The sequence below is a fragment of the Aptenodytes forsteri genome, unplaced genomic scaffold (genome assembly GCF_000699145.1).
Source record: "Aptenodytes forsteri isolate BGI_AS27 unplaced genomic scaffold, ASM69914v1 Scaffold67, whole genome shotgun sequence".
Lineage (NCBI taxonomy): Eukaryota > Metazoa > Chordata > Aves > Sphenisciformes > Spheniscidae > Aptenodytes > Aptenodytes forsteri.
This window is the reverse complement of record NW_008795373.1, coordinates 128362-144875: the sequence shown is the minus strand read 5'-3', so window position 1 is coordinate 144875 and position 16514 is coordinate 128362. Positions and strand designations below refer to the sequence as shown.

Sequence of the window (16514 nt, the reverse complement as noted above, 5' to 3'; positions counted from 1 at the left end):
CCCTGTTTGAGGAACGCAGTGTTAGGTACAGATCTGCAGAAGAAATGCTGACAGAAAGCTGACCTGAGTAATATTTGGTACTTTGAGACACAACAAGACATTTTAGGGACTAACACCTAGACCTTTTTAGCTTATGACAGGACAGGTCCCATGCAGGAACAATCTGGACAAATGGAAAGAAAACAGCATATAATATCTCTCTTTCCCCTAGAACAAGAGAAAAAGGGTTGAGCCTCAGGGTAATGGGAAACAACAGCGACTGCAGTGTGTTAGGTGTGGGGGAGAGCCCAGCCCATGACTTTTTCGTGCCGTGCCTTTAGAATCATGGAAATTGGTGGAAATGGCAGTGGTGGAAAATGTACGAGAACTGAGATCTCACCACATTCCTGCACACTGCTCCAAGCTTGCACTGCCCTCATGGTGAAGAAATTTTCCTGAAGTCTAGCCTGAACATCTCAAGCCACAACTTGTGGCTGTTGCCCCTAGTTGCCCCTACCAAGAAGAGCCTGGCTCTGTTGTCTTCACAACTCCCTCTTGAACAGCAGGGCTCAATACCAGATGCAGTATTTCAGGTGTGTCCTCACCAGTGTTGAGTCCAAAGGGACAGAGTATCTCCTTGATCTGCTGGCCACACTTCTCCTAATGTAGCCCAGTACGTGGTTTCTTTAATTCACAATGAAAGTATCTTGCTGGCACATATGCTGTGATTTTTTTTGCTCACTTTGTCACAAGAGAAATTATTTGTCTTTGGGGGAATTACGGGAAGGGTATTGGGTGACTGTCGGTACTTAAGTGATGTTGCCTGTGTCCCCACCACGAACGGATGGATCCCAGATGACAAGTGCGTTCTCAACTGAGTAAACTAACAGAGCTTTAAAGCACTTCTCGTCTCACATCAGAGGTTTTTCTATGGGAGATGTAGGATGATTTGTACTGAAATGTGGTGGAATCATGTACTGAGACAGAGAAAGGACTGTTGTGACTGTGCACCTGGGACTGGAAGGAGCAAGGGAAAAACACACTCCCAGAGCGAACACCTGAGTGAAAAAGGTTTTTTTGTTGTGAACATGGTGTGCCCATGCTTTATGTATTTGAGAAGCTCTGAGGTCACTGTGGGCAGAACTAGGTGGAAATAATTAAAGGCATTGCCAGGAGCGGCTTAGGGTCACAGCCTGCTATAGGAATAATATTTCACTGTCAGTCTATTGTTGCCTGTTGCCTTGAAATATAAGAGCAAAGATTTTAATGAACAGCTCTTCTTGGGATGGAAAATTCAAAAGCACATATTCTTTTGGAATCTGTATGTAATCTGCCAAGGCAGAACTGAAAATGAGAAAAACATGTCCCCCAAATTTTAAGGAAATGTGAGGAGTCATGGGTCTACTAGTCTCTCTCAGCTAGACGTTTTGGTGACACTTTCATTCTACTCATTCTCCCTTACAGAAAAATATTTTCTAAGCCTTGAAAACCAAGGTGCTGGGATAAACCATGAGGGGCAGGCAGCCATACGCCAGGAGGACTTTATCTCAGTTTGCATCCCTGGTGGTCGGAGCAACTTCCAGGAACAACTGGAGATGTAAAGTGACTCTCTGTAAAAAGCGAGGGTGGCACTTGAAGCGAACCAGTGGGAAATAAAGAATGATGCCACTGAAAATGAACAGGACAATGTAGAAGATCTCAATTTGGGGTTGATCAATGATGGGAGCTAACACCAGGTACACAGACGCCATCAGCACGATTATAGGAATGATAATCGGGACCTGCGAAAGCAAAATATCAGTGTAAAGATTCACATAATCCTGGGCCACTGTGTGTCTGGACAACCCTGAAATTTGTGCAGAAGGCTTTTTAGATTAAACCCTGCTGCAGCCCGAGGTATTACCCAGAAATCCAAATTAATCCAGACATACTGTTTCCCAGCCCACCCCCACTCCAAGGTCGAACATCCCTCCAAGAGCTACATCACTTTCACACACCCTAACCCCTGGTCTTCCCTTCCCTGCCCTCCTAGACCTGAAGATGCAAACTGCTGGTTTTAGTGCCGGGTTTGTTCTTGCTCTCCCTACTACCTTGCATCCAAAAGCTGAGCTCTAGACAAAACACACAGCAACGTGCACAAATCACATAAGCGAACCTTAACACCCTTGGGCAAAAAGGTTTATTCACGTGTTGACAGATAGGTGGACAGGCAACCTCAGAGGCTATTTCTATAAGTCTGGTCATAAAGCATTTAAATTTGAAGCCAACCTCCCTCAAAGGCTAGTGAATGCATAAGACAAAATGATTTCACAACAAGGTGAAAAACTGAATGTTCTAGCTGGGATTTTCCAATTTTTACTTTTGTGCCTTTGGTCCAACACAAGGGCACTGATATAGACCAAAGGAAATGTTGTTCATGGTTACCTGTGAGAGCATGGAGAAGACCTGCTGTTGGTTTCATTTGCCTTAGTGGGATGCTCCATTCTGCTCCCTCCACACTATGTTCTAACGCTTTTGGCACAATGCTAATAAAAATGACTGTTTTCAAACCAAGGGAAATCTTACCCTTAAATATAAACCTGCAACACATACAGATTCTGCAGGACATCAGCCATACATTGTCAGTTGACCTGGAACCTTCAGACATGAGCTGCTTCTAGTTAAGGAGAGTTAGACCATCAAGCCAAAGGCTGCAGCAGGCTGACATCCTCAGGGGACTGACCTGGAGGACTGCAGGAGTTTTATACAGTGTATGAAACACTATTGCAGAAAGAGAAATTCTTTTCCTTAAAGCCCATTCAGCCAATAAGTTGGGTGAACGTCCTCATCCAGCATCCTAATTTCAGGACAGAGCCACAGAAGCCAGTGACTGGAAGACTTAATAGAGCACTGCTCTTCTCCTTCACGCTAAGCCCCATAGGACACTTGATATTGCTTCGCACAGCCTGGCAGTGTCAGCCTGTCATCTGTCTCCTGGAGGAACCCCATGAAAACCAGCATGTTCATTCAGCTTGACTCAGGGAAAAGCCACTGTTCTGCATTCAGGGTCTCATGACACCCCTGCTCCTAGGATTTTTTTCTGTAAAAATATTTCCCTCAGTCACTGAGGAAGCACTGCAGGTCAACTCGCTCATGGCTCCAGGGGGAAGAACAGGTAACTCCCGATTTCCTTCCACTTAGCTGTTTTGTGGGGAACAAACATGTCCCCTGGCTGTCTAAAAGGACTTGGGGCATTCTGGCTGAGTTTTCTGTCCTCTGCAAGGTTCTTACACCTGGACTACCCTCTGAGGAGTGCGACTGAGCTCTGAGAGCATGAACAGGCGCATGCATTGTTCATCAGAATAATCCTTCATTTTCCTTTTAAATCTCTAAGAAAAAAAGAGGATATGGTAGATATATTTTCCACAGTGAGGGGGCAGTGCATTATTAACTTATCAACACAAAGAATTCAACCTTGACTTATGCCTGTATATTCACACTATTTTGCCTCTCGTGGACTTTGTTGAGACAAAACGTGAATTTAAAAAAGGAAGGAGAACCACACTAAATCTGTAAGCAACCAACCCCAGTGCTCTTTGTTTTCTCATAATGCTCTTTTAGTCATTTAGGCAATGAAGGAAAAGGTTTTGAGGGTTTTATGTTATTACTTCACCTTGTAAGATCTTGGCAATTCTGGTTTCTTGATTTTTAAATACAGGAGACCAGAAATAGTCATGCCATAGAAAAGCCATGCTATAAAACTGGAAGAAAAAAAAAAAAAAGAAAAAAAAGACAGCATGAATTTTGGGGAGAGGTTATCCAGGAATGTCAGTCCTGTCTTCCAGATCCCAGGGGTTTGTAACTCCAATTAAAAAAGAGAATATTGATATAAATTTAGTAGTTCTTCCATTCATTTCCTTTCCAGCACAAACAATGAGAACTTTATAATGATCTGAATATTACAGATTAATTTCAGTATGAGGATGAATCACATGCAGTTAAGTATATAGTGACAGAAGCATTCATGCATTGCAAAGATGCTGGTTCCTAAGCTCTTTCTTTTCTTTCTTCCCCCCCCTCCCCTCCACAATATTGGTTAGAAAGCAATAGCCCAGGCTCAAAAGAATATTAAAAGAAAATTCTTCTAAAACGATGTCAAAAACCAGGACCACAGGGCATGCAAACAGAAACACTACACATACATACCTGAAAAAGTTCACGATACTGGTGAAGCTTCCTGATATTATCATTATTAAAGACATAGCAGATGTAAACAGCAGAGCAGGGGAGGGCGTGAGGCATCGCACATGAGCCATAGACAGAATGTCTGGCTGAAAGCCAAAGCAAAACAATATACCATCATATCACGTACTCGAGAGATCCTTACTCACCCCCCTCAGCTGCTGGTGGGAGCTCTGCCTGCAGCCAGAGCCACTCTTAATCATCAAGCAGGCATCATAATATAAAAGCAGTTTAACTCCCAGGAATGTAAACATGGAAACCCCCCTCAAGGATATTTTTATTGTGTCTCACTGATTTCATATCATATGTGCTCAGTTTATGCAGGCAAGATGAGGTTTTTAAACTACCAGTGTGACAGACTAAGGCTGAGTCAAATCAGAGCTTTCCTAGTCATCACCAGGACCTTGTGCATGGTCCCACTCTTCTGCCCTCTGTCACGTCTCTCTGGGACTTGACTTCTCTTGGGCTGACTGGAAAATGAGACAAGGACTACTCCTGAAACATTTACGCAATCAACCATAAAGCAAGCCAGGATTTGTTCCAGAACACGGAGATAATTATTAGCTTCTTTATTGCTTGGTTCATTGGGAAAGTTTAATGAGAAAGCCTTCTTTTTTTTTCTTTCCAACCAAAATAGCATGCAAGCACTTCTGCTAGAGCTGAGTGTCTGAGAAATGGTGTAAGCATTCAGCTCTTGGTCTGGTATGGTCAAATTCAGACCATCTGTGAACTGCTCAGCACAGAGCTTGCCAGGATACAGCAGACACTGTCATCAGTAAGAGAAGCCATGGAACCAGTGACCACCAAAACCAGTAACCACCAACCCAGTCACCTCCACCAACCTGGGCATTAATCTACATAAAAGATTCCCTCCTGTGTACAAGGAGTGGAGCTGGTGCAGAGTGGTGTCCTTCGCACCTGAGAGCAGAAACGCCAGATGGTGTGGGGAGGAAGGACCAAAGAAGCATATAGGTCCATGAGGAACACAACATGCCTGCTCAAAGCAGAGGAGGACAAATGCAGCGCAGCTGAAGCACTGGGAGGGAGAAGAAGTGTGGGTAGGTGTGGGGGGGTGTGCCTGTGAGTGAGGGGTCCATACCGGCAGCTGGAGTGGGGCAGCGGCCTCGGGGGCTTGTATGCCCAGGTACCAGCATCTGGTGAGACTGGGATCTGGGGGCAGCTACTGGGCTGACTGAATGTCTGAGCCCAGCTGCTGGAGGGACCCACATTGTACATATGTTTATATATATAATTCCCACTAACAGACCCCTGATCAGCCAGAGAGGGGAACAAGATAAGACCCTTGGTGCTGTTTGTGCTAGTGTTTGTGTGAGCGCTGAGTGTGTCTGTATGTGTAGATCTGTGTGGCCTGCTGTCTGGATATGTATATATACATATATGTACGTACGTATGTATATATGTTGTATACTTGTGTTTGTGTGTGTGTGCCTGTTGGGAATACATGCTCAACTTAACAGTTGGACCAGGGAGCATGGAGCTGCAGAAGTCTGACCTCCATTGGGCTACCAGATTTGGCCCCACCTAACAAAACCAATTAAAAACCCCAGCTAGAGTAGTTGTAAGGTTCGGTGTCACCTTGTAATTGCTATGAAGCTTGAAGAGCAGAGATATCCTACGCTGTACCTGAACTGGACTACCCCATGGGAAGGTTGGAACACCCCTGAGACCAGCTTGCATAGTCAGTATTGCCTGATTTCATATCATATGTTTGTCCTTCGCACCTGAGAGCAGAAACGCCAGATGGTGTGGGGAGGAAGGACCAAAGAAGCATATAGGTCCATGAGGAACACAACATGCCTGCTCAAAGCAGAGGAGGACAAATGCAGCGCAGCTGAAGCACTGGGAGGGAGAAGAAGTGTGGGTAGGTGTGGGGGGGTGTGCCTGTGAGTGAGGGGTCCATACCGGCAGCTGGAGTGGGGCAGCGGCCTCGGGGGCTTGTATGCCCAGGTACCAGCATCTGGTGAGACTGGGATCCGGGGGCAGCTACTGGGCTGACTGAATGTCTGAGCCCAGCTGCTGGAGGGACCCACATTGTACATATGTTTATATATATAATTCCCACTAACAGACCCCTGATCAGCCAGAGAGGGGAACAAGATAAGACCCTTGGTGCTGTTTGTGCTAGTGTTTGTGTGAGCGCTGAGTGTGTCTGTATGTGTAGATCTGTGTGGCCTGCTGTCTGGATATGTATATATACATATATGTACGTACGTATGTATATATGTTGTATACTTGTGTTTGTGTGTGTGTGCCTGTTGGGAATACATGCTCAACTTAACAGTTGGACCAGGGAGCATGGAGCTGCAGAAGTCTGACCTCCATTGGGCTACCAGATTTGGCCCCACCTAACAAAACCAATTAAAAACCCCAGCTAGAGTAGTTGTAAGGTTCGGTGTCACCTTGTAATTGCTATGAAGCTTGAAGAGCAGAGATATCCTACGCTGTACCTGAACTGGACTACCCCATGGGAAGGTTGTAACACCCCTGAGACCAGCTTGCATAGTCAGTATTGCCTGCAAAGGCAGCTTGCCGGTGCTGGGCTACCTTCCCAGTGCGAGCAAAGGTGCCTTACAACATGCAAGCATGGCCAGGATTCCCCTCCCTGGCAGGTACATTGGCTGGGTCACCCCAGAGCCTGTGCCAGGTGCTCCAATACAGCAGTATTTCAGTTGTTCATTTCAAAGCTGTTCTTAAAATTCAGGCTGGATGTAATTATATATCTTTCTGAAATTACGTGGCTGAAGAAGAAAATCAGGAGACAACATATACATTACATTTGAAAAAGATGGGGAAGAAAGTCTTTGAGGAAGAAACAAACCACTGAAGAGCTATCACTCTACCAGCTGAACATACACAGTGTTTTCCTCTCTGCTTTAGTGTCACAAGAAGGTAAAGTTGATCAAAGCAAGCCAGGCCCCCTTTTTTTGTCCTTACCATATGGCCTTCCCTTGCAGCAATGTAGCACACGCGGCCTCCGCTAAAGAACGTGCCGTTTGATGAACCAAACGTAGACAGTGCCACCGACAGGGAGATGAGCCATGCCCAGCTGCCCAGGACTTTGTCCCTGAGGTGGGAAAGAGTTCACAGCATAACATCCAGCTCATAGATATATCAAATACTCATCGTAGAAACAGACAGGTTTCTTCCCTCCATTATTCTCACTGAAATTTTTTCCAAAGCTTTTCTAATGATTTAAAGGTTTCTTCCAGTTCCGATAATATTTAGTCACTAGTAACTTTGTCTTGTCTAGAAAAGACAGCTTTTCTTCCTGCCTGGTGTATATATATCTACACCCGTTTACACTGCAATGGTGTGCAAAGCTGTCACAACAGGCAAAACCCCCTTTTTTGTGTACAGATGCTGTGGCGCGAATAGCCAACAATATTAGCTTGGAAATAGCAGACAAACTGTTCCCACCAGACCTGAAGAAATATCCTGCATTATAACCTCTTCCCCAATATGCATAAGAATTTAACCCTTTAATCCCATATGCACATATTTCTGCTACCCTGTGAATCAGGCTTAAGCCAAAGCAATCGTCAGAATTTCAGAAGTTTGGTTCTACAGCGTGTTCAGACATTTATGGTTTGCTTTCTCCGTAACAGAAGAAGCAGCGGGGTTACAAATAGAGTTTGAGGTAAATATTTGGAAGATAATCTTCTCACCTAAAAGTGAAGCTTGTCTTCTGGCATGAAGCAGCATGAAGAATATTAATTGAGCAATAAATGCTGGTGTTTGGGGTAATTATTACACACTTGTACACACACACATACACAAACAAACACACTGTTCATCTAACTGGCAAAAATCCAAAATCCAAAAGGTTTTTAGAACACTTCATATTTCCATCTGAATTGTATGGCTTTAAGCCATATGTACTCTTTTTTAGTATCGCCTATCCCAAACGTTCAAAAATCAAGAGTTGGGCTTTCCAAAATCATGGCAGGAGCTTATCTACCACAGTAATTTCAAAAATGTAGTTTAGAAGCTTAATATCTGGGTTATGGTCCTTCAGGCTTCAAGTTATTAAGCTACTTGCAATAACCAGAACTAAAATTTTTCCCTTTTTAAAAATGATGGAATCTGGGCATTTCCTATGATCATGCGACTCCATAACCTCAAGATCTCAAGAGAAAACAATATATATCACAAAATTAATAATAAAATCTTTAGCAAGTGTGTATTTTGCATTACTGAGATTGGTGCTTTGCTGTTTGGACCCTGAAAATGAACTACAGGAGCTACTGAGAGTAACTTCTTACAAGCAAACTGAGCTCTGCAGTTGCTTCTAAGTCACTGGCACCAAAGAAATGCTGGGGAGACTTTCATGAGCTCCTTTGTGGCTGCAACGGCTGAACACTGAACAATGTTTCTCCCTAGCGGTTTTCTTCTTATATGGGGAATAAATGCATTTAAATGTGATGTGTCCTCCTCTGGCTTCTTTATACTCCTCCCCCATCCTTCCTTAATGGCCTGAATAGCTGCTTTTCTTGCTCATGAACCACAGTCATTACACCCTCTTCAGCCTGTGGCTATCTACCCATCCTCCAGGGTTTTGAGCGCCCAGCTTTCTGGGTGCTAGTTCAATGTTTCTTCCTAAATTGCACTCTTGGGGTGAAAAGGTTAATCAGGCAGGAAAAAGAGATGTGTTAAAAAGGTGGAAGCTCACAAACAACTAACTTGTTAATCAGGAATGATGGGAAAGGAAGTGCAGAGAAAGTTCATGACACTGCAGCTTAGTGAGGCTTTGTAACCTGTTCAAACAAAGCACTAGACCTTTAAAAGCTCCTGCTTCTAATGACATGAAAGGCTATTAGAGAACACATCTAGCAAGAGCTCAGTCAGATCTTCAAACTGGAGACCTTGTGAAATGCATACAGAAGCAAAGCCGCAGCTGACTTTTTAGGAAGAGGATGAGCAGCAACATAATCTCTGGATATACCATGTCATCGTATCTGCCAGACAACTCATTTAGGGCTATCATGGATTCTGTGTCTTTGGAAATATTTAGACTAAGGCTGGATGTTCTGGTGGAAGATCATCTGGTTAGAAGTCAATGATGCCTACATTTCTCATGACGGTCCGTTCCTTCTCTTCCTAAAATCCTTGTCTTGCACAGAGACTGTTTAATTTCACCAAACACTTCAGGTTGATGGAAGGTACAAATAATTTCTGTGCAACACTGGAAAAGCACAAGCCACCTTAAAGATACAATTGCCAAAGGCTACCCAACCTGCATATAACACTTCTCCTTCTCAAAGGCATTGTAGACATCAGTGTCATTTTCCATTTCCCCACAGATGGAGAAACTGAACCAAAAGACTCTGGTCTGGTCTAATTTCCAGGTGCCGAGTGGACAGGATTCACCCAGCTGGCTCCTGTCTCACTCCCAAACCACTGCCTCTGCATCAGTGCAGCAGCACATTATCCTCTCCACTTTTCTGGAAATATCTAAAATGTGGGGCATCTCCCAGTCCCCAGGTCTGGATATGCACCCTCACTGCACCCTCACTGTCTGTGGGGAGATGCTCCCGGTGTGCACTTCATCCCCTCTTTATGGCACTTTCCATGGGGAAAAACACGAGCTGGAGGGGAGCCACAGGTTCCCAGTGGGAATGAATGGAATGGGGAGTAAGGGGTGTGCTGCAGAGCACCCCGTCTTGGCAGCCTAGGTGCACCTTGGAGACCATGGGCCATGGGACTAGCACCTAAACCTCCTGAAACTCAGGAGACAACCCATATTTTACAGGACTGCATTGGCTGCGTTGCCACAAGCAGAGCTCACCCCCAAGTGACAGCCACAGCTCCTGAAGACAGCACTTCAGATGGAGTCATGGCTGCTAAGTAGCTCACGTTTACCAGCAAATACAGGCATGTAACCAAAGGAATGGCAATCATCACAGCTCTGGGAAGGGTCACCTGGAAAAGGGATGACAAGTGTCAGGTGCAGCACATTTATGCCTGCACTGGGCTTTTTTTGTTTGTTTTGTCTTTGCCACCACCCATGTCTCTCATTCAAACTCCTTCGCTCACTGAGCTTTTCCACAGAATAAGACTTAGATCCAGATTCATATGGCAGTTTTTACACCAGTCTCCCAAAGATGTCAGGCAAACAGTAAGGTTGTACATTTCAAAAGCTAGTCTTTAAAAAAAAAAAAACAAACCCAATGAAACCCAAGTCTTATTCAAAAAGACTTTGGTTCATAGCTGCCCAAGATGTCTGTTGCATATTTCTTGATTACTTTAATATTGATTTATTTGTTACTAGTGCGTTATGTCTCCTGGTGCGCTGCATCTTCCCATGAACATCCCACTTACATGGATGAGGTACCAGTGTGTGTTGCATCACAGTTAACTGCTCTAAGGGCTAAATCAAAGCTGGGCAGCACAAGGGAAATTTGCTCTAGGAAGGAATTATTTTTTCCTTCCTAGTGACAGGATGCTATCTTGGAACTTCATGGACAATTTTAAGGCTCAATAAAATCAGCAAACACTATCTTATGCAGCTGAAAGGACTGGAAAAAAAGCAAATAGTAGGGTGATCATAGAGCAACTGTATACATCTAAAAACCTGAAATATCAATTTTTGCATTCCCCGTTCCCACCATTGGACAAGATTCAGCAATTCCTTATGTTGTTGCCTCCACCCCGCAAGGGTCTGAATGTCAGTGCTCACGGTCCCGTGGGAGAGAGTGCCACATGACCCTAGGATCTTTGCTGCCATTTAGATTAATGTTTAACAGTGTATTTTTATTTAATCTGTAAAATCTTGTGTGCTGCACTGGTAGAAAGCACACTCTATACACTCTGTACTCACACAGCTCTTTCTAAAAAAGGGTTGTTCACTGCTGTAGTGTCTGATCTGTGAAAAGAGGTAATATGGCACAGAGAGGGCTGATGTGAGATGCAAGTGAGCTACTTCAGTGCCTATAGCAGAAACAGAACAATGCCTAAAAAGTAGGCATTTAAAGACAAGGGTCATCCAGAGAGTTAGATTCCCTCTCCAGTGAGGCCTGGCTTGCTCTGAAGCTCCCCCTCCATGCAGTGAGGAGAGATAAGTGGTTTTTATATTAAGGATCAAGTCTTCTAGGGAATATGTGGTGTTAAGAAACCTTTATGAATTATAGCAGTGACTGCTTTTCTGCATAAATCTAGGTGTCTACAGTGAGATCCTCTAAACACTAAGACGAAATTTCATCCCCAAAGCATGCAAGTGCTGCCTAATAGCTTTTTTCCAGTCAATGGGGTATTTTAGAGTGCTTTCTTGTATGTAGGCTGTTATTTTGCTTAGAGACTCATTTTTATCCTTTCTGGACACATCCATAGGTGTCTTGCCCCAGAAGACAGAACAAACCAGGAGGAAAGCTCAATAGTCTTTCCTTGATGCTCTAATCACTTGATTACCCCTCTTAACACAATCATAGATAGAATCAAACACATTAGCAGCAGGATTAAGTAGGTAAAACCCAGCTCACTCACTCACCTCAGGCTTCTTCAGTTCCTCAGTTACATAGTTCAGGTTGTTCCACCCATCGTAGGACCAGAGTCCCTGGTAAAACGCCACTCCAACTGCCCCGATACCTGCAGTTGTGTTTTGAAAAGCATTTTGAAAACTCTGAGTTTGTCCCTTGGCAAGCAGCACCAATCCACCCACCACGATCACGAGCAAAGCCAAGAGTTTGGCAGCTGTAAAAATGTTCATAATAGATGTCGCCAGCCTCACGTTGAGACAGTTGATGATAGTTAAAAGCAGGATGCAGGCAGCAGCTGTACATTTGACGACAACCTGTGGAGATGAGCATCCTGGGTAGAACGGCGCAACGGCGTATTCAGCAAAGCTCAGACAGACAGCTGCCAAACCAGCTGGTCTCACCAGGATAACAGAAGTGTAGGCGAAAAGGAAAGCGGGAAAAGAACCAAAAGTCCTCAAGATGTAAATATATTCTCCTCCAGACTCTTTAATTATGGTTCCAAGCTCAGCGTACGACAAGGCTCCAAACATGGCCAGGAGACCACACGCTGCCCAGATAAGCAGGCTGCTGGCAGGGCTCCCCATATGATGTAGCACCCACTCAGGGGACATAAAGATCCCCGAGCCTATCATAGTGCCTGCAATTAATGACACTCCACTAATCAGGCCTACCTCTTGCTTCAGTCTTAATTTCTCCTTCCCTTCACTCAGATCTGTGGATGAACGAGGTGAATCCGTTGTCTCCCTTTTCCTCATTGTGGAAATGTTAGGAGATGTTGTTGTTAGGAGATAATATGGAGTAAGACCGAGGCATTTGAAAAAGGGCTATCTCAGGCTTTTAGGGTTAAGTTAATAATTACAAAAGTCACGCTGAACACCGTCAAGAAATACAAACTTACCTTCCGCGTTTTTCATTCTTTCATTACCCATCTTATCTTGGTGATTTATTACGGTTCAGCTCCTGCCAAGATTGATTATCTTTGAATCTCATTGCAAGCAATAGTAATGGATAGCATTCAGCACCACCTCAGAATCACTCAGCACCTTACTGGACCGTGTCCCTGATTACCTCTCCTTTAAATTATGCTTCAAATGGTATCTGAAATAAGGATCAGGTAAGCAAAATCTCCATGCAAATCTGTACTTTATTCTTTGATTAAAAGTCAACGCTCAAGCACCTGCTTTAGTGCTCAATTGTATTTTCATTCCCCACTATAAAGTGATCAAACAAACAAGCCTGCTACCCAACATGCTATGGCTTTGCTCAATGAGGAACATTTCCAGTGTCTTAATCAAAGACACAGAAATGTTATGCTAAAAACAGTCCAGAGACTGTTTTTCTGCACAATAGTAGGGGACAAGTCTGTTCTTTTCAAATTTTAGAAAGTGCAGGAGGAGAAGAGTGAAAAGGCTGTAATTACCTTTTTATGGGCCCTTTTAGCCAATGTACATGAGGTATGCACATTCTTACCAGACCATGATCTTCAAAGGACTTTGTCACTGCTTATCATATACACATTTCAGTGCACACCCAAGAGAAACGTAGAGATACAAGCTGTTGGAAATACCACTGACCCCTGCGTAGATATCTAACACATAAAATTTCAGACTTTGAGGAGGGTTCTGCTATAAATCTGAATACTGTTACAGTGCATGAAGGTGTATTTTGTGATCTGTGATATGTACGAAGTATTGAGCAGAAGGGAATGTCCATATGGATTCCTTTGAACTTAAACTAAATTTTACTGACTGCAACTATAAAGAAGGAGAGTTACTGTCCTTGGTGGTCTCTTGTAGGCTTCTGTTGTGATAAGTACCAGAAAACAGGATTGAGACCTTCCTCAGCCCTTCATGGAAACAGCAGACCTTGAATCTTTAAAACTATGTGTCCTCCTCAACCATTTGAGCTAAAAAAAGCATGAATATAAACAGAAAAGTATTTTTATTGTTTGTCTAAAAACTTCTTCTCTCCTAAATCATTTAGATTTCTCTTTGCTTGCTTTTTTTAAAAAAAATCATCTCACTAGCTTTGAAGTTTTCTGCAAGAAGTGCCCAAGATAACTCTTGGACTTTTTGCAAAACTCATGGGGACGTAAGAAAAACAACATATACAAGTCACATAATTTCTCATGCTAAAGCAAATAAAGTTGCACAGATTTTAGCATCGGAGGGGGGGTATGTATGAACTTATAAAAATTCACAGCTGATCAAGCTGTAGCTTTAACAAGAGTGAAAAGTTACTTTATCTGTATCAAGTAGGTATTTTCATTCTTCCTAGCAAAGATGTGAGTTCTGAGAATAAACATACACAGCTTGTACTGCAAGGATGCAAGTTAATGCATTTCAGGTTAATGGTTTGCAAAGTGCTTGAGAACTTGGAGGGGGGCATCCCAGTAATGCAGAGTATTTTGTTTTACTTCTACTAAGTGACAGTGCTCTTCTTGTTAGCTGGTTTAGCTATTTGTAGCGTATTCTTTTTCAAATTGCTAACCACAGTGTTAGGCGAGGCTGGAATCCTTCAGAGGTCTAAAGGTCTGGTTTTTTCTGCACTATAGACACTCTACTTCTGTGTGCATTCATACATGTATTATATATACCAATCCTAATTGAAAACTTATTCACAAAATACAGTTAAATCAATGCTAAAGGAAAACTTAATATGACTACAGGTAGTTAAGTATCTTTCTAGTAAGGTTACAGATATATTTCCAAAACTGTTCTTCTGTTTTAATGAAGGAGCGTCTTTTCTAAAGTGTAAATGCAAGGTTCTTGGAGGGCCTGAGAGGACCTTTTCAAACCTTTACAGTTCCTGCTCCTAGAAATTAAGAACTTGCAATCTAATGTTGCAGAAATAATCAGAATTTCCTCAAATTTGATCATGCCAAAAAATTTCTATAAGACCACTCAGATAACAAGGATTAATTAACTTGTTCATCAATATCTTCAGTCAGTTCCTAAAGGGAGGTCTATTTCCAGTCCCAGGAACATTGTTACTCAGTTCCAACTGTTTCTACCTAAAGTAATAATGAATCTAATTAATCACAATAAGAACTTGAGGCTATCAGAGACAGTCTGATTGCCTTAGATTTTTTTTTCCATTGACTTGTTCTTTTTTTTGACTGCTACCATCAGTAAGGAGCAGCCGTAAGATATTTTAGTCAAATGATTGTCACAATTACCATTTGTCAAAACTGGCTATGTCAAAGGGCATCTCACTGCTCTCCTTCAAAAGATGTGTATGAGCAGGAGTAAAAATAAAGTACTGCTTTCTTCTTATGTGGTGTAGCAAAACTTTGTTGCTCAAGCTGTCACATAATAAATCCCCTACCTAAACAACCCTCACTTTTCATTTACCTCTGACATTGCAATGTGTGGTTGCCATCTACTGGTCTCAAAACAATATGGCAACTTTGTCCAGTGAAACATGGCTCACTCTACATTTGGTTTTGATATTTTGCATTACTGATTAAAAAGAAACCCTACAATAAGTATTAGTTCTTCAATATTAAGGTATCACAAATAGAGAGTACAATTGAGTCGTGAATGAAAATTCTCCTTAATGTGCTTAGGGCTATTTTTATCCCAGCAATAGCTACAAGGACTAGAGAAAGCTAATTTAAGGTAAAGGCCAATGTCAGTGGTAAGAACTAGACAAAACATGTAGGCAAATATTTTGCAATATTTAATTTCAGGTCCCAGGAGTGGTATTTGGAACACAGTTATGGGCTTGGCTTCCCTGTCCCATGCTTGGGAAAGAGTTACAAATCTCAGAGCGGGGATTAAAAATAACCTACAATCTGAGGATGGAGTGTAACTTTCTTCAGAGGTAGACACCAATATTATACTTACAGAACTGTGCAGGGATCAAGATTTTATTTTTTTAAATACAAAAAAAAACCCAACCCAAAACCCAAGTTGTTATGAGGTAAACTAAGGGTTAGAGAATTCATCCAGGACATAACATGTGGGTTCAATGGCCGCCTCTACTTGAGAACATGGAAACCCACAAATCCAAGTTGAATACCCTCACCTCCAAAATGCAGGCTTTGAGCTGCAATTGCAGGCAGATCTTTGTACCTGCACTTGTGATGTAAGTAGAGATGCCTGCTTGAAAAGAGGGAGGAAATAAAGGCTAAGAAAGTGGAGCTCTGAAATAGGTCTTGAGCCCAGAAGAAAAAATGGGGCAGGACAAAGCATGTCCCAGGTGCCCTGTGTGAAAACAGGAGAATGAAAGAGGACTCATTTAAGGTGTCTGCCTGGGGAAGGGGTGCCCTATAGTGTTTGACTCTAAGCCTCTACCTCCCCAGTGCGTCCTGGCTTTTCTCACATCTGAGCCCCCCAAAACAGTGCAGCTTTGGGCCTCCACCCCGCTGGAGATGACCTGGACTCACCCCATCCTTTTGTGGTGCTGTCAGCCCCTGTGCACCCAGGGGCCAGCAGTGCTCGGTTGCTGCCAAGGGACCAGGGTCCCTGGCATACCTTGCAGCAAAGAAGCTCTGGCTGGGACTATAAAAATGCCAATGTGAGCTGCAGCTAGCAAAGAAAAACCCCAGCTTCGGCTACTGGGAGCAGGATGGGGAAGAAAAAAAAAGGCATTTCTTAGGATATGACAGCCCGAAAAGAGGGAGGAAATAAAGGCTAAGAAAGTGGAGCTCTGAAATAGGTCTTGAGCCCAGAAGAAAAAATGGGGCAGGACAAAGCATGTCCCAGGTGCCCTGTGTGAAAACAGGAGAATGAAAGAGGACTCATTTAGAGGTGTCTGCCTGGGGAAGGGGTGCCCTATAGTGTTTGACTCTAAGCCTCTACCTCCCCAGTGCGTCCT

General features: G+C 43.2%; 1 protein-coding gene across 1 annotated transcript; it reads right to left on the bottom strand.

The window, feature by feature from the left end:
• Positions 1-1526: 1526 nt before the first annotated feature.
• Positions 1527-13580, bottom strand: LOC103899944 (b(0,+)-type amino acid transporter 1). The gene is made up of 7 exons (XM_009280509.2): positions 13467-13580; positions 11705-12454; positions 10007-10140; positions 7156-7285; positions 4165-4289; positions 3632-3719; positions 1527-1760 (listed from the first exon to the last, which is right to left on the bottom strand). The coding sequence occupies exons 2-7, from the start codon at positions 12446-12448 to the stop codon at positions 1527-1529; spliced, it is 1455 nt and encodes a 484-aa protein (XP_009278784.1). The 5' UTR covers positions 12449-12454; positions 13467-13580.
• Between the last annotated feature and the right edge of the window lie 2934 nt (positions 13581-16514).

What these genes read in the sequence shown, in the direction of transcription:
- LOC103899944 (XM_009280509.2), bottom strand. Translation starts at nt 12,448, where the DNA reads ATGAGGAAAAGGGAGACAACGGATTCACCTCGTTCATCCACAGATCTG. An exon ending in AGGAACTGAAGAAGCCTGAG is followed by an intron (nt 10,141 to 11,704) that starts GTGAGTGAGTGA and finishes TCCCTTTTCCAG; the next exon opens with GTGACCCTTCCCAGAGCTGT. An exon ending in AATTGCCAAGATCTTACAAG is followed by an intron (nt 1,761 to 3,631) that starts GTGAAGTAATAA and finishes TTGCTTTCGCAG; the next exon opens with GTCCCGATTATCATTCCTAT.